The sequence below is a fragment of the Filicampus tigris genome, chromosome 6, assembly GCF_054856515.1.
Source record: "Filicampus tigris isolate MCC_2025a chromosome 6, RoL_Ftig_1.0, whole genome shotgun sequence".
Taxonomy (NCBI): domain Eukaryota; kingdom Metazoa; phylum Chordata; class Actinopteri; order Syngnathiformes; family Syngnathidae; genus Filicampus; species Filicampus tigris.
Window position 1 is genome coordinate 11832695 of NC_141222.1, and position 23190 is coordinate 11855884.

Below are 23190 nucleotides of genomic sequence, written 5' to 3' on the forward strand. Positions count from 1 at the left end.
CAGGTCAGCCGCAATTGGTCGTCGTGAGCAGGTGTGATGCCACTTTTAGTCGACAGAAGACAAAATGGCCGCCCCCGCACCTGGCTAAAAACGAGTGCATTTTGCTGCTTAACTTGTATTCCACAAACGCAAAATTAATCAGAATGCCGTGTTTCAACTAGTGGGCCTGCTGGGAACATCCATCCATCCATTATCTGTACCGCTTATCCTCACAAGGGTCGCGGGGCGTGCTGGAGCCTATCCCAGCTGTCTTTGGGCAGTAGGCGGGGGACACCCTGAATTGGTTGCCAGCCAATCGCAGGGCACACAAAGACAAACATCCGCACTCACAATCACACCTAGGGGCAATTTAGAGTATCCATTCAACTTACCATGCATGTTTTTTGGAATGTGGGAGGAAACCGGAGTACCCGGAGAAAACCCACGCAGGCACGGGGAGAACATGCAAACTCCACACAGGGAGGCCGGAGCCGAGACCGAACCCACGACCTCTGAACTGTGAGGCGGACGTGCTAACCAGTCGCCCACCGTGCCGCCCTGCTGGGAACATATTCTTGAAAAAAATATGTTTGGGTTGACTTCCACTTTAAACCTAGTATCAATCCTGCTTTAGAGACTGAATGTTTAAGGGTTTCCAATACAAGGATCTGTCCTCTACTGTCACTGTGCTCTAAATCGGACTTTAGTCAACAATGCAATAGCCAGTAGCAGGTGGGAACTTAACCAATAAAAGCTGTTGCTTGTGTACAAGCGTGATAAAATAAGTCTGAAAGTGACTTTATTTGGATAGTCACAAGGAACGTGTAATAACGTTTTCTAAGAATAACTACAGATACCCGTGACAGTCAGCAGACCGCTGTTACAAGCCTCCCAGCCTCTTGTGTTGGTGATGCACCAAGACACACATCCTCCTGCAGAAACAATAGCTGCAAACACTCATGTTAAGGCTGGAAGATAGTCGCTGGCAGTCCGAGCAACATATAAGGGAGGGGAAGAGACAATCTGACTGCTTCTACTGTATATTTTTCGTCTTAAGATCCACTACATATCAAAATGAAATTGTTGTAGGTTTTCTGTAAGGCACTCATGTTTTATGGTAATACTTAAGCAGCAGACGTATGTGATCACTTGAGTTTTTGGTCTCCATCCTTGTTTTACCATTCTTGTTTGATAAAGGATGGACATTCTTCATGTTGTCATATTTTGCTTCTTCACAGGTGAGTTTTGAATTTAATTTTATATGAACCTTTTTGTCACAAATGAAGGACGTAAGTTAGTTTTGTGTTATTAGATAAAAATGTGAGATCATTCAATACATAGACATTTTCAATGTAATTGCTCTTCTGATTTCTTTTATCTAGTCTTGAGTGATAAACTGTAAGAATGTATTAAAATTATGAGACCTCCCAGGGAGAATCTCTTCAACATTTACGAGAGTGAGTAAATAGTAAGATCACGAGTGTAAACAAAAGCTGAAAATTGGTTCTGTCTAATTTAATACAGGTGGTCAAAGTAGCTAGCTTTCACTTATAAGAGCTGTATTTACCAAATATGCACACACGGAATGTCTAATATGTGTTTTGATATATTAGGATTCTCTCACCATTTAATCAATGAAAGCTACGCTGACAAATTGAAAGCAGCAGCAAGCTACTGGTGCTTTATTTACGCAATAGTAACATTATACTTGTATTTTATTGAACAGACAACAAAAAAACAAAACATTTTAATATTTTTATGCCATTACCGCAATTATTGTAATTGTCATAAAAAGAGGCATGGTGGTAGTCAATGATTCGAAAAAACCCAACACAATGCACATATTGAATAGTTATTGAAAAAGAAGCGGGAGGGCAGCGTTTCCTTCATTTCAGCCTTAGCAGACTCTGAGTTTTCACTAAACCTGCTTCGTGTAACGGACCCCAGGTGGAGATACTTGTTGAAGACCTCTGACAGAATAATGGAATCAAAAATACTTTCTACTAAGTTGAATGTCCTCAAATGACCTAAATCAAGACCCTTTGTAATTATGCTTATTATAATTATGACTTGTTAAATGATATATGGTGTTGAAAAATTTCATCAGGTCCATTACACTTGGGATGTAAACTCAATTGTTAGTTCACAAACAACAACCATTTTCCAATGCGTGTTCGTTTAATCTTTCAAGAAAGCATCCAATGTAAATCAAGACTCACACAAATTGATTGCATTTGCTCGTCCATTTCTTTCAATCTCTGAAATGCAGGAATCAGACAAAGTCAGATCTGGGCTTCTTTTCTTACCTCGCGAACACTCACACCCATGGGGGCGACGTGAGAAAAGGGCGCTGTCTAAGACCAAACCCCCACATATGTGGTGTTTGTGCTGTCAGAGAAGTCTAATCAAAAACGTTGATCTTCTCCATCTATGGTTAATCATTTCAAGGACCAGGTCGTCTGGCCTGGAGACATCCTTGGTCACAAGGACTTCTAGCTCCATCAGATATCTCTCAAAACCACATTCCATTACATTAGACAAAGCTGTATGCGTGCAGTGATGTGAAGGCCTGTTGGTGTGTGTGTTATACAAGACACCATTTTTTTTATTTCTTCTTTCTATTGATTTTTATAACTGCTTATGTGTAAAGATATTTAGCTAATTGTGTATTATGACCATAAATGTGTAATGCAATTATAGTCTGACCAACATATGGCTAATGTTCAGCCACCCATCTAGAGTCAGGAATTACCAGCCTGATGCTAATATTGGACAAATCCTTCAATGGCTTTTTTTCCCTAACAGCCTATAATACAATAAGCACACAGTGAAAGCGTGTATTTGTTGTCTTAAAGTGTCAGCAGTTCCTCCGGGATCGCCCACTCCTGCAAGCCTGCAGACACTTACAGAAAACATTCCAACTACAACTGTGACAATGCCGGCAGCATCAACAATGCCGACCACCGAGGAGCAGACTGACCAGAGAGCAGCAACCAAACTCTCAGGTTCCGATCATAAGTTCCTCTCACAATAATGTACATGTTGTAATGGATAGATGGGTTAAGAATATTACCTTTTATGCAAGTTCCATTCCTTGAGGTATTTAACTTTATTTAGAAATAACAAATCAATTTTTTTACTATTTAGGTAACACTTGGCTATTTGGCACCAATCTATGAATTAAGTATGATGGATGGAGAACAAATGAGATGAGAATTACTCCTGGATTCCATTTTTTTCCCAATGTTTAATATATGATATAGGTCAAAATGACCGTGCATCTATGACATGGTTTAAGTTCAGTGGCGGCTGCTAGTCATTCAAATGAGGGGAAAGCTCAGCACTGCCTCAAACAGATCATCCAATCATCATGCAGAAACTGAGCGTCACTGCCCCGTAGACACCTGGAGATGCTGAGCGATGGGTGGGATAAAGGCTAACATTTAACCAATGACCGTCCACTTTCGGGCAGTGGAACAACCCACTTTAAGAGGCAGTACACACTCTATTTACATCCAATGCAGGTGAACGGTGTAGTACAAAAAAGTGCTACAGTGCTCAAGTAGGTCGATATCCAGCGAAGGGCTACTGCACCTTAAAATGTGTTTTGTTTTCTCCTTAATTGAGATAACGGTAACACCCCTGTGGAACAGGCTCGAGCTCACCCATGAACCTAAATAGAATAAGCCGTCCAAAATGGATAGATTATCTGCAATTCCCGAGCAAGTCATTCGAACATTCAACAGCATCATGTCTCTCACTTGTAACTGAAGAAGGTCAAAATGGTCACTAAAATAAGATCGGGTGCAGCAATAAAACTTTTGAGAATTAATTTTAGCTGGCTTGTGATATGTCCATTCCATGAGTGTACTGTGCAATATTGACAGAGAAAACAAAGTTGTCTTAGAGCAAAGGAATGTAAAATAATGCAATTTTATCTAAAATCACATTACAAAATTACTGATGGCTATATTTGTACTTTTTTTATATTACAGTATTTTGTCAAATTTTGTTTTAAAGTGAAAATCAACCCAAACATATATTTTTTTCAAGAATATGTTCCCAGCATGCCCACTAGGTGAAAAAACACGGCATTCTGATGAATATTGCGTTTGTGGAATATGAGTTAAGCAGCAAAATCCACCCCTTTTTTAGCCATTTCAGGTGGCGGCCATTTTGTCACTTCTGTCGACTGAAAATGACAAAATCACAAATGCTCAGGGCTCAGGTAACGACCAAACACGGCTCCGCTTCAGAAAACAGGTCAACCGCTGGGTTAGGCTCCCGCTCACCCAAGACCTTGATGAGGGCACGTGGTATAGAAAATACATGGATGAATGTTTTCTTGAGGGTTGTTCATGTGAGCAGAATTTATGCAGCCATAGGGATGTTTAAGAAATGATTTGCACGACTTGCAACTACATTTTCGGTTTGTTACAAACTGTACTCTTGTTGACTTCTGTAATGTTCACAGACACTACTGTGGTCATCATTGTGTCAGTTAGCCTGGCTCTTCTGGTTTGTGCGGTCATTCCGCTGATGTTCTATGGGACCTGGAGGAATAGTGCAGGTGAGACACACACACAAGTTTAACACATGTCATGTCACACAACGGCATCACACCCATGCTCAGCCTTACCACTTTATTCTTTCAGAAGCTCAGAACAGACCAGGGGCAAACAAAGAGGATGTGAGTGTGGATCACAAACAAAACCAGTTTGCTGATGTTTACATAATTGTTACTCAAAGATGTTTCTTACTTGTTTGTACACAGGTTCAGGGAAATTCACCAGTAAGGCTGCACCGCATTCCACCAGGTGGTGGCCCATAGAGCAACGAGCAAAATCCTTTCTTGTTTGCCACATTTTCCACTCAGCCAGCCAGATCTGACAAATCTTGCCTGGATGGGATTTTGTTGGTTTGTTTTTCCTCAGCAGTGACTATGAAATGACTATGTGAAATGACTAAAGTGTAAGTCAACCCAAACATATTTTTTTTCAAGAATATGTAGGACATTCAGATTAATATTGCATCCATGCAATATAGCAAAAATCCACACATTTTTAGCCATCTCAGGGGGCAGCCATTTTGTCACTTCTGTCAACTGAAAATGACATCACAGTTGCTCAGGGCTCAGGTAACGACCAATCACAGCTCACCTGTTTTCTGAAGCTGCGCCATGATTGGTCGTTACCTGAGCCCTGAGCAACTGTGGTGTTATTTTCAGTCAACAGAAGTGACAAAATGGCCGCCCCCTGAGATGACTAAAAACGAGTAGATTTTGCTGCTTAACTCATACTCCACAAATGCAATATTAATCAGAATGCTCTGTTTCAAATAGTGAGCCTGCATAGAACATGTTCTTGAAAAAAATATGTTAGGGTTGACTTCCTCTATAACTATAAATAATTATTTGATTGGATGTAATACAAAGTGCAAAGAAATTAAGAGATGCATAAGTGCACTGTGGTCATTTTTGCATGAAGTTCAAACATGGCAATGCCCAAACATATCCACCAATTGGTGCTGTAGCCGAATAAGATGTCAGCTGTTGGATAGTTAGTATGATATTTTAGTGTTGATTGATTTGTCAGTTCAATGTGGATAAAAAAACGGAGTCACCTAACCCTCATTTTGTTTTTAAGGAGTCATTACTGTGTGTCAGACTTTATCTTCCTCTCCCCTAACCCTAACCCGTAAGGCTTGAAATTAACCTGTTTGTTATAGTAATGTTCACGTTTGAGGTTTTGCTCTTCTCGATACAAACGAACCATGTCAAAAGCAGAGCCCACGCGCCAAACCAGTTCTGAACCATAGTTTTGTGGGCTGGAAGATTCTCTGGGTGCAGCCACTCTGCGGCTAGCCTTGACTCTCTGCCATGAGCAAGAAAATAGGGCGAATACCCCATGCTCGAATGAGGGGTGGCATTAAAGAACAGGACCATAGCAGGTAAATAGTAATCCTATTTGCCCCCATAATCTTGAATAAATGTATCCAATTTAGCCACCATTCCCTCGCAGGTGATATGGCGATGTTCTTTTCTTTTTAATGTTTAGACGTTAACATATAGTTTGAACGACTTCTGATTCAGATTGTCGGCCCTGATCCGAAAACAGTTCTTCAGGAACACCATCGTCCGGAATGTATCGCTTTACAGATTAACTGTGCAACTATCGCAGCTTTTTGGTCATGCAAAGCATACGCATTTGACATACTTAGTAAAATTATCTTGTATTACCAGTACATATCTGTTGCCCGCTGTAGTGACCGGAAGCTCAATGATGTCTGTATACACAAATGGTCGGTCATACTGGACAGAATGCAAAGGCGCTCTTATGGCCTTCTCAGACTAGATGACATTTTTGTTGTTCACGATGGTCAGACTACCAAATAATATCGTTCTGTGTCTTGGAGTGAGGCGTCACACTACAAGTCCTTAACCGACTCGACCCGTCCAATCATTTCATACTCCTGGCAAAATTCTCTCCATTGACACGGGTCCGTCGGGGAGGCGGGACAAGCAGCTGTGTTGTCGTGTCGATGGTGGCATTATGTGCATGTACGTTTGTTCTCTGTTCTGAAAAGGCAAAAAAAAAAAAAAAAAGAGACTATGGACCTGTTACTGGATGGTGGGGAGAGGGCAGTATGGACTGTCTATTCTCCAAAAAGAACTTAAGATAACAAATTTGTTTGTGCTGGCTTAATAGTGCGCTCTGTACTGTAATGAGCAGAACAAGGATTGCCATGAAGAAAATGCATGGTCTCTGTAACCAGTGAAGCTGGCATCACCACCTGAAAGCACTCAGGTTTCCCTGGAACACTACGACCTTTACGACAAAGTATATCATCACACAGTACTAACAGAGGGACCTGCCACCAAAGCTTCCTCTGAACCCAACCCTTAACCTGTCTAAGGTAGGGGCGTTCTTGATTTTTCACCCAGCCATATACGTCAGAGAGCATGGCATCAGAGAGTTGTACAGAAAGTATGTCATCTGTCTGGACACAAAACGTCGGTGGTAACATTGTGTTCACCTATTGAGTGTGGCAGTCCACAAAACATACCTGTTCCAACAACATCATCATCAGCAATCTCGCCACAAATCCCCTCAACAGAAACTGTTCAGCATACCCCATCAGGTAAAACATATTTCCACTGCTCCCTATCAAATATATCAGGGGAGTACAATGCAATCAGGGGAAGCAAGTGAGGTGGAGCCTCACTAGCGCCATCTGTTGGACGTTTTCTGCACGTGAAGAGTTAAAAAAAAAAGGAAATAAAAACTTAAAATCAACCATTATAGTAAATAATGTTGCATTTTAGTTAAATGGTTTCATGCTTTCCGTTGATATTCTTTTTTAATCCAATAATTGTCAATTGTTTTCCCATTAAAATTGCGGGATGTGTGTATTTCCTATGCAGGATGAGCAGGAAGTGAAGCGAAGCACACTGCAGTCTGCAGGCTTGTAGCCATGCTTACCATATTGCCCACTCAGACAGTCGGTTTATGCACTTACACAAGAGATGTTGCTGTTTGTCTTTTTTCGTCAATAAACATGTTTTATCACACATGTACTGACACACACACTGACATTCAACTGTCTGTGGAAAATGTTCATGTACGTGTGTGACATATTTAATCATTCGTAAAGTGGAAGTCAACCCCAAAATTTTCTTTCCAATAACATGTTCTGTGCGCATCTAACCACGGCATTGTGTTTAATATTGCATTTGTGGAAAATGGAGTTATACAGCAAAATCCACTCATTTTAGCCATCACCGGGGCAGCCATTTTGCCACTTTTTGCCGACTGAAAATGACACCACTAACGCCCAATCATGGTTCACCTGTTTTCTGAAGCCCAGCCACGATTAATCGTTATCTGAGCCCTGAAAATCTGTGTTATGATTTTCAGTTGGCAGCAAGTGACAAAATGGCTGCCCTCCGATCGAGATGGTCAAATCTGGGTGGATTTTGCTGCCGACTCATATTCCACAAACACAATATTAATCAGAATGCTGTATTTAGACTAGCGGGCCGCTGCGTAGAACATATTATTGGAAAATTGGAAAGTCTTTGGGTTCGACTTCCGCTTTAAGATGAAAAAAGTGACTTAAAGTGCACAGTGGAATCTGGTGTACGGTGCCACAGCCTGCATGTGGCAATGTTATGCCCCATTTGCGCAATGGAGACGCAGGGCTGGACGTGACAGGGGTAGCGAAGATCGACATGAGCGGGAAAGCAGGACTCGGCGTGAGCTGGGAAGTTAAACTTGACGTGAACTAAACAAATCATCATATATACCAATCAGGCAAAGGCACATTCATCAACAACGACCCGACAAGGATTGAATGAAAACTAGGAACTTAAATACAAGCATACTGACGAGACAACGAGAAACACCTGGACAAGACACATTGAGTAGGAGGGAGCTGATTGGCTAACACTAGGGAGTGGAATGCACACAGGTGGACACAATAATCACTGATGAGACGGACAGATACAGAAAAACTGAGAAAATTATGAAAAAAACCAAAAAAAACAACAACACAGACCAAACATGAGAGATCCAGGACAAGAATTGTGTAAAATGTCATAATAATTAAGACTGCTGTAGTTAATCGTATTTCTGTTGTGAAGTCAAAAGCTGACCTATCACACTTTAATTATATATTTTGTTTTCATTTTGTTTCTGATTAGGTGTCAATGCAATCCTCCTCATAAGAGAGGGTGGCAACGCAAAGCAGCCTGTGCTTCCACCCACGCAGCGTTGATTTGTGTGTGTCTGTGCATACTGATTTTGATTTCACAGGGCACTACCTGGAGGGCCTTCTAATATTAAGAAATAAAGAATGTGGCATGCACATGTCCTTTGCATTTTTCTTCACTGTAAGTGTGTTTGGGTTTATCAAACCTTTTACCAAAATGGAGTCAACCCTTAGATGAGGTTACTAATTTTTGGCAGGTGCCTTGAAGGATGCGGTGGATATCCATATGGAGGGTTTTGAGGGGCAAGAGGTCTCCTTCCTGTGTTTACACAAATTTGCATATCGGTGGAGTAAATATTTTTGCAAGCATCCATGTAAGAACGAGGCTCATATGCTTGCTCGAGTGGAATCTGGTGAAAGAGCCAAATCAGGTAAGCTATGTTTGAAAGACACAGGGAACGGAGTCTTCAATGTGACCGTCAAACAACTCCAGTTGTCAGACTCTGGGAGGTACTGGTGTACAGGTACAGGTTTTGATACCTTCATTGAAGTGCAACTTCATGTCAAAAAAGGTTACATAATCATTTTTGTTGTTAACTCTCATCTCTTCATTTCTATCTGATTAGTCATTGCTCATTATTAAATGTTGCCATACAGCTGTTGTGGTCCCCACAACATTTGCACCTTTCAGTTCTACCACACTGGTATACTGGAACGTTTCCAACTCCACGAAATCAAAACCTGAAATAGACCTCCATGCAAACTGGTCATCGAGAGGTAGTCCATGTTTTAACATCAATAATTCACAGACAGGTGGATTTCCAATGTTGTGCCTTACTGGACAGGTTTAAAACACATTGATGGAGGAGACAATCACTTCCCTGGAGTTATAGTATTATTCTTTTTTTATCACTTATGGACATGGATTAGGTAAACCATCCTGATGTCATGAAATCATAAACAAGTGCAAAGCAAGTGAGATTTGTTTCTGATGCAGTACTCTCATGTAGTTAAATGATGTGAAAGTGTGAAGAGTGAAACCACTCCGACATCTCTCCATACATGTCTGCCTGTATGTGTGTGTGCAACCCAAAGTATAGATGCTCCTTAGCATTATCACATTAGACGGATAGTGGAGGTGAAGATAGCCTCCTGCATGATGTTATTACAATGGGCAGAAGTTTTGGAACAATTGTCAACCCACCCTTTTCAATGTAGGTGCTCTTTGGTACGGTATTTCTGGTGCTGGCGCTGTGTTCGTTGTCATAGTGGTGGGAATAAGCTTCAGGGAGTGCAGAAAAAAAACCCAGAAACCACAAAAAGTTAGTTGCAAATGTGCATATTTTGCTGGTGATGCGCATGCATCCGAAAGCGACTCTTCAGTGTTCTCAGCAGAACGTTTCAGGGAAAGCCACAGAACATAAAGTGAAATGGAAACACAAGTGTCAGTCCACGTTTGCCTTTACAGTGGACCCCTAATTGTGTCCTGTGAGATGTTGGTTGACTTTCAGGTTGTTCAAATTTCAAAACAATTTTTACATTACACTTAAAGTTCATTAATTTGTAACACCATTATCACCACCATTAAACCTTGATTATTAACTGTACAGTAGCATTTTAACATTCTTAACTTTCATAATAAGAGAAGCTAACCACAGTAAAATGAACTGAAATGGAGTAAAATTACATATAATTCAAATACACCTGACCGATATGTGATGAAGAAGAAACTAAGAAAATAGCTGAAGTATTAATGCTATAACTCACTGGTGTTTTTATAGGTATAGATGCTCCCTCAGCAGAAGTCTCACTAAATTTACTCATGTCCTACCCACCCATGATGAATTGTTGACCTCCAATTTTTTTACATTTTTGAGGCACTGGGATGGCTGGCAACCGGTTCGGGGTGTCTCCTGCCTACTGCCCGAAGACAGCTGGGATAGGCTGCGGCACACCCGCGACCCTTGTGAGGAGAAGCGGTATAGCTAATGGATGGATAGATTTTTGAGCCATATTTTTTTTTTGATTGCTTAAAGAGGAAAGTCAACCCAAACATATCTTTTTAAGAATATGTACGACCAATCACGGCTGACCTTTTTTCTGGAGCTGAGCCATGATTGGTCGTTACCTGAGCCCTGAGCCGTGATGATGCCATTTTCAGGTGACAGAAGTGACAAAATGGCCACCCCCTGAGATGGCTAAAAAGGGGTGGATTTTGCTCCTTAACTCATATTCCACAAATGCAATATTAATCAGAATGCTGTTTTTCAACTAGTAGGCCTGCTGGGAACATATTGTTGAAAAAAAATGTTCGGGTTGATTTCCCTTTAAACTCCAAATGTTACCGCTTGGAGTGTGTATTTGACTTTAGACATTTGATAATCAGTACAATTATGACAGGAGACTTTATATTCAGAGGAGACTTTATATTCAGAGCAGTGTCACGTCAAAAATGATAGTTTGAACTGTTTGCTGTTGTCCCCAGCACCACTTGTTATTTAATAAGAATAAGGAACTCAGTGGAAGTACCGTAATCAATTTTCAAGAATACTACAACAACCTCACTTTGGGAAATTTTAGAGAACAAACTAATGATAAAATCTTAATGATTTGAGTATAAATATTGTGTTCCGTGCCAAATTTCTATAAGAGATCGATTAAATGATGATTCCATTCTAAGTGGGCTTTACAAATCATTCTTAAAGGCCCATGCCACAATTTTTTAAAATTTATTTTCATCTTGGACAACCTTGAATAGGGTTTGCAAGATCATTTGAGTTGTCCGTGAAGTCCTTTTTCAACCTATTTTAGTTCTTTGTATGTTGGCATGTTAGACAGTCGGTTTTCTCATGACTATTAAACAGAGCTGGGCACCTGACAATTTTTTGCCGGTCCGTCCACCGTCCTCCAACCGCGACCTGGGTACCCTTCCGCTACTCTGATGCCAACTGTTTTTAAATATTTCATAGATCATTTAAAATCAATTGCCTGTGTACAACACCTCTGACAACGAATCATGCATTTTTAACTGCATAGAGTAGATTCTTTTCATGAAGTCAAAAAAAAAAAAAAAAGGTAAGATTCAGATTTCCCCTTAATGTCAAACAGGATGAAGTTTATGTTAACATTGAAGGAGAACATTACAAGGGTAACCCCGAAGTCCTCCTATGGTCACCAATCAAAAGTGGATCCAACATCAACAGCAGCCCTGTGCCACAAAAGTCTTCCCATCTATGAAAATATCAACTGCAGAAGTTCTTCTCCAGGTTCTAGCTTGTCAACTGCAAATGCTAACAAGGATGTATCACAAAGTTCATTCATTCATTCATTCATTATCCATACCGCTTATCCTCACAAGGGTCGCGGGCGTGCCGGAGCCTATCCCAGCTGTCTTCGGGCAGTAGGCGGGGGACACCCTGAATTGGTTGCCAGCCGATCGCAGGGCACACAGAGACAAACATCCGCACTCACAATCACACCTAGGGGCAATTTAGAGTGTCCAATCAACTTACCATGCATGTTTTTGGAACATGGGAGGAAATCGGAGTACCCGGAGGAAACCCACGCAGGCACGGGGAGAACATGCAAACTCCACACAGGGAGGCCGGAGCCGGGATCGAACCCACGACCTCTGAACTGTGAGGCGGACTAGCTAACCAGTCCCCCACCGTGCCGCCTATCACAAAGTTGTCACATGAAAATAGAAAAACAGACGGATTTTTGAGAAAACACACAAACACACCTACAAAAATGACAAGACAATGCATGGAAAAGTGCAAAGTGTCAGCCAATCCGGATAAATTGTGCCATGATTTCACAAGCAAGATCATATTGCTTTGGTGTCGATATATCGGAAACCTAGTAGGAAAGGGAAAGATACTCATAGCCATGTTGCACTACCTGCATAAAATTTAGCTTAAACTTTAAAATACACTTTCCTCATAACACAACAATAGGCTGATCTAGGTTCTGTTGTGTTTACTTCAATAATTTTCAAAGTCCTGTTATTTGATAGATGTTTCAATGCTCAGACTTTTTATGCAATGATAAATGTTTTCTTTTTGCTTTGTTGGTGAGTCACTTTCATCTGATCACTTATTGTACATGTTGTTCATTTATAGTAAATGCTAAAAATGTTTCTCAATGACGATACTTTTTTACATGTCAAACCAGCCTTTTGACTATAACAACAGACATCAGGAAACAGAACAGAGTACTTTCACTTCTGCAAGTACATTGCAGGTGACTTGCTGTTGATTAACTTGAAACAGGACTTTTTACCCTGACTGGTTCACAGTCCACGGGCTAATAAACTATGGATACGTTATTACAACAAACAATGAGTGAACTATAGTGAACCGATACATGACAACCAGCAAAACACCTCAAGTCCGGCACTCTTTCTTCTTTCTGATATGTAATTTATAATTAATGAATTAATTAGCCTCAAAGTCCTTATAATGCTGTTTTGTGCCTGGGCCCAGCAACCATATGATCTGACCAAGAAGAAGAATCCAAACAATTCCTTTTATCCACTGTATATAATAACAACTGTCTGTGACTGCTAAAAAGTAACACTTTTAACATATTATGTTAGTGTTGTGTGTGTCTGTGATTTGTAACATGGTTGGAAAAAAAGTGTACTTTAAAAGCATCAGACAATAAAAGAGAGTACAGTGATCCCTTGTTTATCGCGGGGGTTACGACGCAGAGGTTGACTTTTTTGGGTGGGGGAATTCATGCCTCTATCAAGCCCTTACGTATCTTTGGCTACAATGCAATGTGGGATTCTAGTTAAAGGGGGAAATCAACCCAAAGATTTTTTTCAAGAATATGTTCCCAACACGCCCACTAGTTGTAACACGGCATTCTGATTAATATTGCGTTTGTGGAATATGAGTTAAGCAGCAAAATCCACCCCTTTTTAGCCATGACATTTTGTCACTTCTGTCGACTGAAAATGACATCAAAACTGCTCAGGGCTCAAGCAGCAACCAATCACGGATCAGCTTCAGAAAATAGGTCAGCCGAAATTGGTTATTACCTGAGCCCTGAACAGTTGTGATGTCATTTTCAGTCGACAGAAATGACAAAATGGCCGCCCCCAGAGATAGCTAAAAACGGGTGGATTAACTCTTATTCCACAAACACAATATTTATTAGAATGCCTTTTTCAATTAGTGGGCTTGCTGAGAACATACTCTGCAAAAAAATTGTTTAAGTTGAGTTAAGGTAAGCCATTTTAAGATAAAGATAATAACATAGTTATTAGCCGGGGTGCAGAGCACTCTCTGTTCACATCAATTTATGAACAAAGCCTTTCCTTGTTACAGCCATGTATTGCCTGCACTCTGAATAACTGCACAGTTTCTGAACAGTGTGAGTGAAGCACCGCGCTCTGAGCACTCACGGTGAGGGAACAGTTTTTTTTTTTACTGGGCGAGGAGCTCAGTGCTGCGTTCGGAAATATGCTCCGAGCGTGCACTGCTTCACTTTGGGGTGGCATGGCTCAGTGGTAGAATGATCGTTTCCCAACCGGGATTTGTGGGTTCCATCGCCGGCCATGGTGACCATGTCGAAGTATCCTTGAGCAAGATACTGAACCCCCAGCCAGTTGCTCCTGAAGCTGCGTCATCAGTAGGTGGATGAGGTAAAGTGTAAAGCGCTTTGAGTACCCAAGGTAGAAAAGCGCTATATAAGTGACAGCCCATTTACTTTGACGGGTCAGAAACTCAAGAGCGTTGTTCAACTGTTCCGTTCGGTAGATTGCGAGTGCACCAAATGGAGAGCCGGTGCGCGTTATAGGCGCTCCAACTGGGAGAGACAGTGTGCCAGTGTGCGAGGGAGTCCAGATGGAAACAGTTCAAGCACGAGATGCTGATTGGTTTAAAACAGAGCGTCAAACAAGCCCAAAGTTACTGTAGAACAAAGGTTTTCAATCCTGTTCCTTGAGGGTCGCTGTCCAACCTGTTTTCCATCTCTGCCTGACACACCTGATTCAATGACTAGGATTGTTATCCAGCTTCTGCAGACCTTGCTGATTATCTGATTATTTGAATCAGATGTGTTGCAGCAGTGAGAGATGGAAAACAGGCAGGGCAGCGGACCTCGAGGAGCAGGATTGAAAACCCCTGTTGTAGAAATAATCAAGTAAGTCGAGTCATGTCATTACGTCAACTCAGCAAGATTTTAGTCAATCTTGCTCAGCCACAACATACGACACATTAACCACTTTGCACACGCTGTACTTGCATTGAATGGTCCCAAACCAGCCTTTGTATGGTAGTTCATTGTCTTCTCAATTAAACATGAAACCGACATGCTTATATCAGTGTTTCTCAACCTTTATTGAGCCCAAGCACATCTTTCACCACGTACCACTTAGCAAAATGATTCACAAAAAGTATGTAAAAAGGTTTACATACTATTATGTAACTTCAGCCATTTAGTGGAAGAGCATTTCCTTGTTCCGCCTGTTACTGTGTGGTTGGCATTGATAAATTAACCTAACAAAAATTTATTTATTCATTTTTTAAAATAATTGACATTGGGTCATTTTCCGCGACACACCTGAAGATCTCTCACGGCACACTGATTGAGAATCAATGGTTTATATCATGTTTGATTGGCTATTAGTTAGCAAAACTGTGAAGATAAGGTTAGCTTACCAGTCTTGGTGGGTTTTAGGGACTGAGGAGCAGAGAAAGGTTTGGCTTTAGCCACAGGTGCTTCTACTCAACCAACAGGTAAACATGCTCAGTTGATTCTTTTTCTTCTTCTTCTTCTAATGGTTTTTTTGGCGGTTGGCAAGAAACTTACATGTGCATTACCGCCACCTACTGGTAAGGAGTGTGAACCAGTTATGCCCCTTAAGGAGAGTGAAAATATTAATACGTACCTAACCAATAACAATAACATCAACAGTAAATAAAATAATTACCAACAAACTTAACAATCCCAATTATATTTTCTCAAATTCTACTAACCAATCCCGTAGCCTTTAAATAACTATATAGAAGCTGGCAACCTTCCCTATTATTCAGCATTTTAACCAAATCCAGTTTCATTTTCCTATTTTCCAATACACTGAATACTGTAACCTATACAATAATTGTTGAATTTCCAGTACCAGATCTGGTCGGCATTCCGAGTGACCAAGCTGTAAATTCTTTACCACTGGACTAGAATTCGAGCATAAAAGTGTACGTAATGGCCTGTTCTCCTCCACCCATTGTACTGCCATCAATATAGCTACCATCTCCCCCGTAAAAAATGAAACCTCACCGCTAATACTTTTACCCAATTCTATTCGGAATTCCGGTATATACACCGCCACTCCTACTCTATCTTGTTTGTCCTTAGAAGCATCAGTATATATTTTTAGATAATTAGCATAACTGCATATAGAATTATCTACTCTACCTGCATCACAATACCCCTCCCCATTTTCCACTCTCCTATTTAATAAAGTTAAGTCCACTCCTGGCTCAGGAAGTATCCATGGTGGAATCACTGAATGTGGAACTGCCGGACTTATAATACATCGCTCTAAGCCTATATCCTTAGCTTCCTGGTTCGCAATCCACCCGAAGCACCTCAATGTCTTCTTTTCTTTCTCTGAACAAGGTTCCAACAACTTTTTAATGGGGTGATCCTGGGATCGTCCCCTCAAGATGGCCCAATAACCGAGTGACAACAGTTCCCTATGAATTTCCAATGGCATACACCCCAATTCCACTTTGCTCAGTTTATTAGAAGCACCGGTGGCTTTTTACTTTCTCTGCTGATGAAGTCAAATGTCTTAGTAGTTGTCTCTAATATTGATTTGTACCTTGTAAATCTTACGTTTTGCCAGGCTCTTTTCCTTATTTGATCAAAAACATAATCCGTAAATCCAAATGAAATAATCTTCAACTCTCTCCCTCCATGATAGTTGCTACACAGTTGCCTGTGTACTGCACATCATAGCCTATTGGCGGGTTGACGCTGACAACACAATAACAAAAATATCTTTCAAAAACAAAACAAATGGTGCAGTACCTTAAAAATACAAAATATCAAATGTAAAAGAGAAAGACCCGTTAAATCATATAATTCAGTCGAGCCTCATGAATACCGAATGAAGAAGATTTTTAGTACATACACACACACACATATATGTGTACATATACGGTATATATAACATACAAACATATATGCGCACACACATATGTACACGCATACACTGTATAGATTTGAGGACTTCAGTCAGTGACTTAATTTTCATTAACAACATAACTAGTTGTGACTTTCCCTTCGCTCCCTGTATACAACTTTCTTGGTATGCAAAAGGGTTTTTGACACAACACTTTATGAGTCCACCAGGAAGACTTGGTTGCACTTTCAGGTGCTGAGCTTTAGATGTGGACAAGGTGGCCCCTGAAAGAGGAAGCGGGGTAGCACATGGACATATAAGAACATGCTTCCTCAGTCCTGCATGAGATAATGTCAGTAGACTCGGAGAGGCCTGAAAGTGATGGGAACATCTTCAATAATCATAATGCTACATATTCAAGGTAGGCTCTGCTTATTGTTAAAGTACAGTACTGTACATTGGTTAAATTCTTTATCAAAACACAATAACCCAACAATTACACTATTTCTTTTGATGGACAGCTGTGATTATTCTGAAAATCAAAACTCTAGTTCAGGGGTGGCGGCACGGTGGTCGACTGGTTAGCATGTCCACCTCACAGTTCAGAAGTCGCGGGTTCGATCCCGGCACCGGCCTCCCTGTGAGGGGTTTGCATGTTCTCCCCTTGCCTGCCTGGGTTTTCTCCGGGTACTTCGGTTTCCTCCCACATTCCAAAAAACATGCATGGTAAGTTGATTGGGCACTCTAAATTGCCCCTAGGTGTGATTGTGAGTGCGGATGTTTGTCTCTGTGTGCCCTGCGATTGGCTGGCAACCAATTCAGGGTGTCCCCCGCCTACTGCCCGAAGACAGCTGGGATAGGCTCCAGCACGTACCCGCGACCCTTGTGAGGATAAGCAGTATCGATGATGGATGGATGGATAGTTCAGGGGTGTCCAACTAGGGTCCTCAAGGGCCCCTATTCAGCATGTTTTAGATGTCTCCCTCCTCCAACACGCCTGATTCAAATGATCAGAATTGTTATCAGGCTTCAGAGCCATCTAAAACATGCTAGATAGGGACCCTTGAGGACCTCTGCTCTAGCTGGTTGGGAAAGTCAAAGCCTTGTACTTAGATGACACTATCCAAATGGCAGGCAAAATGAAGCCAAGTTATTCAACCCTATTGATGACAACATGCTTTCCAGTCACCTGATATGGACAGAAGAACAGAATAATTTGGTGGGAGAAGGAAGTCTCCTGAAGTTGTCAGGTTGGAAAAACTCCTCTCAAACGACAGTGGCGTGCACATGTGGGGTGGATGGTTACCTCAGCTCAAATCATGGCAATTTCATACAACTAAATAGTTCCATAGGTAAAATACACAGCATAGACCCATGTTATGTCCCAGTTCCTGGTGGGGAAAAAGTGTGAAAATCAGGCAATAGACAATGAATGGATCTCCAACAATTTTGAACATACGTGGGCTTGTTTCTCTGGCCACAATGTGGAATATGTCAGTTTCAGCAGCAAGCAGAGTTAGCTCTTACAAGAACGAGGTAGTAGATACCATCAATTTGAAGCCACACACGTATGACAGTGATCTCTATTCATACAGTATGTGCCACTTAACTGTATTGTCATTGTTCTTCTGTTTTAACATTTCATGTTTGGCATATTTTTCTTTTCTAGTAAATGGAACACTGGTCACTCCCGAAAACATCATCTTGGACAGTAAGTAAGATACATAAAATAGTTAGTGCTATTATTGATGTTGAATAGTATTCACTTTCAAGGTATACATTGCATGTAAATGTGTTCAAAAAGATAAGAGTTTGCACTGACAAGTAAATGATTATTTTTTTTAAATTGTTATTTATCTCTTTATTATTTATTTTGTTTGGAACCAAGAATCACGATGTTGAAATTCATTACAATACACGGAGGTTTGAGTTGAGCAGACAGTCCAATTAGCACAGCTGAAATGTAAAATGTGTGAATGCAAGGCTCGAAATAAGTGGTCTCGCATCGCAGTTTGTGTGTCAAAATGTCGCTTTTGTGTCTTAATTAGAAACATTGAAAAGCAAATGAGTGAGATGTATGTTAATGTACCTTACTTACTAGCATAACATTAGCCCTGTGCCGATTTGACGTCCAGGAGGCCTCACACCCACGACAGAAAGTCTAGCGGGTCAGAATTTTTTTTTTTTTTTTTCACATGTTGTGGCATGTCCTACATGGCCCCAATATTTGTTCGGACATTGACCAATAGTGTGACGGACCAGTACGCTGTATCTCCAATTTCTGCCCAAAATATCAGGCTACCGCATTCGGCATCAGCATTCGCTGGGAGTGCGCCGACCCGAACTTGTGTCCTGCAGTCCTGCATGCCCACAAACTGTTTCCCCTGCTGCCTGGACTCTTTTCATTTTTGTCCCGCCTCACCGATGAACTGTGCGTCAGGCAGGGCTCTTGGCGGCAGCACGCGATGATCGGGCGGGGTCCGCTCATCCGGTGTCAGACTTGTTGTAGTGTGGCCACTCTCCCAGTCCAAAAAGACACAAAATAATTTTATGACACCATGTCTGGTAATATGAGCTCTGCATTAATTATGACTTCTGGCAAATTTGTGGCTTGTTTATTACCAAGGTTAAAGGTACAGAATATGCCTGCGGCCATAATTACATCATGCAGTGCGCGCGTAAGTTTTGCACAGTGTAGGCACTACCACTATAGTACTCCAAGTGATATTTTGTAGGGTTTTGCTGAACTCAAATAAAAGAAATGTTTGTTTCCTCTCAAGATATTTTAGTTTTATTATTTATTTTGTTAGTTATTTAGTTATTTAAATTGTTTCATTAGTTTGAGCACTCCAACACCTGTAGTAGCATAAAGAATATTTGTCTTATTTCTAGTCAGATGGGTTATGCTCATAAACGCACAGCCATGAACCTACTCTAATACAGTATGATAATTTACTTACTACTTACTACTTACTAATTTGCTCCCTACTCAAGTGAAGTTGCATAAAGTTAGTGTTAATACCTTTTTTAATGAATGCTTTGTTTTTGATACAAGAATAACAAAATTTAAACTGAAATGTATATTTGTGTTTGAATGGGGCAATCCCCACAGCAACTGTTTCTACACAAGAGAATAATTTGCTGCTATGGACAATGTGAATTTAAGAAATAAGAACTGTAGTTGTTTTGTTTTTTTTCTCAAAATGAAACTAATCGGCTGTTTGTTATTTAGTACACATTTTTATTTTGTCTTTTGTATTTATAATTGCTTTTTAATCCAGTAAAAAATATATTCATCCAAATATTTGATTATTCGATCAGTAGGATACTCAAATACTAAAATGTCCAATAGCTGCATGCCTAAATCCCCCCCCCCACCACCACCACCATTTATGTCGTATTTTTATCCTTTAATTAAACCTTTGATTCAGCTCTATGGGCTTAACCCGCAAGAAGAAATTGCTCCTCAATATTACAGGGTTGCTCCTCAAATGACATCACTGATTGACAAAAATGCTTCTCAAAGCAAAAAGACATTTTCAGATTTGGAATGAGTCCTGGCGAAACATGAGTTGTTGTTCTTTCTTACAGAGCCTAACCCAATGCTGTTTGTGGCTGCAGTGATATGTACAGTTGCCATGTGTGTGTGTCTTTATACACTCATTTTTCTTGTCACTATGAAACCCCAGCGGGCCATCCCACAACAGAATAGAGAGGTTTGTTTTCAGTGAAATACACTTGGTATTATCTTGAATTCATTGCATGTTTCTTATAGACCTGCTGCATATTCTGATTAAGTTAAAAATACACAAATGTACCAAATACTGAATGCTAGAAGATATTATGCATTTTTTGGTTGTGTTTTTAAAGCTAAAACAATTTTATTACCACTTTTCAGGACATTTTTCCATTTAAATTAGAGATAGACCGGTATGTTTTTTTCAGGGCCGATACCGATACCAGTTATTAGTAGTCAAGGAGGCCGATAACCGATATTTGGAGCCGATATTAATTTTCACTAAAAAGGAAAATATTGGCGTCAAAATAAACAAAATAAAAAAACACTGAACTTTGCTTAGCCTTGGAGTATATGTTTATTGAAAAAAAATTCAGATTTGCACAATATTGATTTTTTTTTTAATGATTATAAAAGTTTGCCAGTGTGGCCATCTTTGTTGTAAAATTCTAACAAAACGAGATATTATATTGTATTGATTTCAACTAAAAACAAAAGGTGCATAGTGTTCCCAGGGTCAGTAGAATCTCTTATAAAGTTCACTGACAATTCAAATAAATACTTCCTTGAAGTTAACAGTTTTACATTGATTTATTATCGGCCATCAAATTTTTAAAAACAGCCAATGGCGCCGATAATCGGCCCGGCCGATAATTGGTCTATCCCTAATTTAAATTGTAAATAAATGTAATGCTGCAAGATATGCGCTATTTGTCATGTTAAAAATATCCTAATGTCACAAAAAATCAGGCAATTTTCTTTCTGTTTACAATATATCACACTAATAGTAAGAAGTTGCTTTGCTTTGTCATCTTTAACACCAACCTAAGATTACGCTTTTTTTCTTTCTTTAAATACAGTATGTGTAACTGCTTGGCATATCATATGTTAACTTGAAGTATAATGAATTTTAGCATGTTTGATAAACACAAGCTCAAGCGGGCCCCCCTATTCTTTCCATTTTTTTCTATGTGGCTCTCAGTTGAAAAGTTTTGACATCCCTGCTCTAAAATATGTGGCCATTCTACAGATGTCATCTGACTATGAGACCATGATGCCCGCTGTTATAAGTGAGGGTCACTGTGGCGGCTCAAGTCCGGAATGTATCGCTCATTCAGAAGCACCAAAAGACCTCACAGCAGAGAATCAAGAGTCTGAAAGCTGCCCTGGCCTCAGTGAATACCTCGACTTAGATCTTAGCCAAGTGGAGGATCACGTCTATTATGACCTCCATGGAAAGAAAATCCCCAAACAGAAACACCTGGGCACTGAAGACTGCTCAGTCTCCCATTGTTAGTGATTTTATAAGAAAATTCAAGTCCAAATTCCTCTCTTAAAGAAGGAAGTCAACCCAAAAATATATTTTTCAAGAATATTTTCAATGCAGGCCCACTAGTTGAAACAAGGCATTCTGATAAATATTGCATTTGAGGAATAAGCGTTAATCTACCCGTTTTTAGCCAGCTCAGGCGGCGGCCATTTTGTCATTTCTGTCGACTGAAAATGACATCGCAACTGTTCCACTGTTCTGTCGACTGAAAACAGCTCACCTGTTTTCTGAAGCTGAGCCGGGATTGGTCGTTACCTGAGCCCTGAGCATTTGTGGTGTCATTTTCAGTCGACAGAAGTGACAAAATGGCTGCCCCCCAAGATGCTGAAAAACGGGTGGATTTTACTGCTTAACTCACTAATTAATCAGAATGCCGTGTTTCAACTAATGGGCCTGCTAGGAACATATTCTTGAATAAAATATGTTTGGGTTGACTTCCCATTAGGTCCTCCATCTTGGTGGACTTTGTGGAGGGTTTCTTTGATGACATAATGACGACTGTATTGTTTTATTTTCCGTTTTTCTGCTTGTTTGATGGTTGGTATACACTACACAGCACATTTGACTGCTGTGATGGAAAATTGTATACAATCATAGGTTGATTTCTCTACATTCGTAACTCTTAGTGTCACATTTGTGAATTGCTTCATAACAACCAATGACTGATTAGACAGTTGAGAATGTTTGTAGGTGGATTGTTAGTTCCTGTTTGATTAAGTCACAGGACGACTTTGCTGGCTAAAAGTATACAGTGATAGTCAGACTGCATAGTCCCATTTTTAGTGAAGGTAATGGAGCGTGACTTACACAGGTATAACAAGAGAAGCTCAGAAAATTATACTGTATTCTTCAAACAACCACTGTTTAGGCTATTTTTTGCTGTACGTTGTTGTTCCTTCTTGCAAGAATATTAAACATTTTTTTATTCTTACGCAGGTCTCTTCAATATTATATATGTATTTGTAACTCTACACAGTGGCTGACACATTGTAGAAACCATTCCATTTTGGAGATAATCTGGATACAACATTATCACCAGACCACAGTTATTTTAGTTAACGAAAACTAATGAAATAACTATAACTAAAAGTGTAAAACAGATTTGAGTAATGAAATTAAATAAAAATGAAAACAACAACTAACCGACACTACATTTTACATTCACAAAACTTACGGAAACTAACTCCACTTATAGCAAAAATGATCTTTTGTTGTCATCTTTGTTAATGAATTTAATAAATGAGATTTTGGTGGTTGATTTTTCAATGTATTCATGTATTGTATTATGTATTACAGCACGGC

General features: G+C 40.1%; 2 protein-coding genes and 1 long non-coding RNA gene across 3 annotated transcripts; all 3 read left to right on the plus strand.

Annotated features, from left to right (window-relative positions):
- The first annotated feature begins 1147 nt into the window (after positions 1–1147).
- Positions 1148–4810, plus strand: LOC147145820 (uncharacterized). The gene is made up of 5 exons (XM_086032794.1): positions 1148–1217; positions 2835–2984; positions 4454–4549; positions 4635–4669; positions 4754–4810. The coding sequence occupies exons 1-5, from the start codon at positions 1178–1180 to the stop codon at positions 4808–4810; spliced, it is 378 nt and encodes a 125-aa protein (XP_085888920.1). The 5' UTR covers positions 1148–1177.
- Positions 4811–6589: 1779 nt separating this feature from the next.
- Positions 6590–10475, plus strand: LOC147145821 (CMRF35-like molecule 1). Its single transcript, XM_086032795.1, has 4 exons — positions 6590–6608; positions 8946–9260; positions 9907–10010; positions 10470–10475. Exons 1-4 carry the CDS (start codon positions 6590–6592, stop codon positions 10473–10475), a joined length of 444 nt encoding a protein of 147 aa, XP_085888921.1.
- Positions 10476–17174: 6699 nt separating this feature from the next.
- On the plus strand, positions 17175–20493 carry LOC147145822 (uncharacterized). The gene is made up of 3 exons (XR_015087165.1): positions 17175–17243; positions 18492–18533; positions 20414–20493. It is a non-coding gene; the product is annotated as an uncharacterized LOC147145822 (long non-coding RNA).
- The last annotated feature ends 2697 nt before the right edge of the window (positions 20494–23190 follow it).

What these genes read in the sequence shown, in the direction of transcription:
- LOC147145820 (XM_086032794.1), top strand. Translation starts at nt 1,178, where the DNA reads ATGGACATTCTTCATGTTGTCATATTTTGCTTCTTCACAG. An exon ending in CATATTTTGCTTCTTCACAG is followed by an intron (nt 1,218 to 2,834) that starts GTGAGTTTTGAA and finishes GTTGTCTTAAAG; the next exon opens with TGTCAGCAGTTCCTCCGGGA. An exon ending in AGCAGCAACCAAACTCTCAG is followed by an intron (nt 2,985 to 4,453) that starts GTTCCGATCATA and finishes TAATGTTCACAG; the next exon opens with ACACTACTGTGGTCATCATT.
- LOC147145821 (XM_086032795.1), top strand. An exon ending in GCAACTTCATGTCAAAAAAG is followed by an intron (nt 9,261 to 9,906) that starts GTTACATAATCA and finishes TTTTCAATGTAG; the next exon opens with GTGCTCTTTGGTACGGTATT.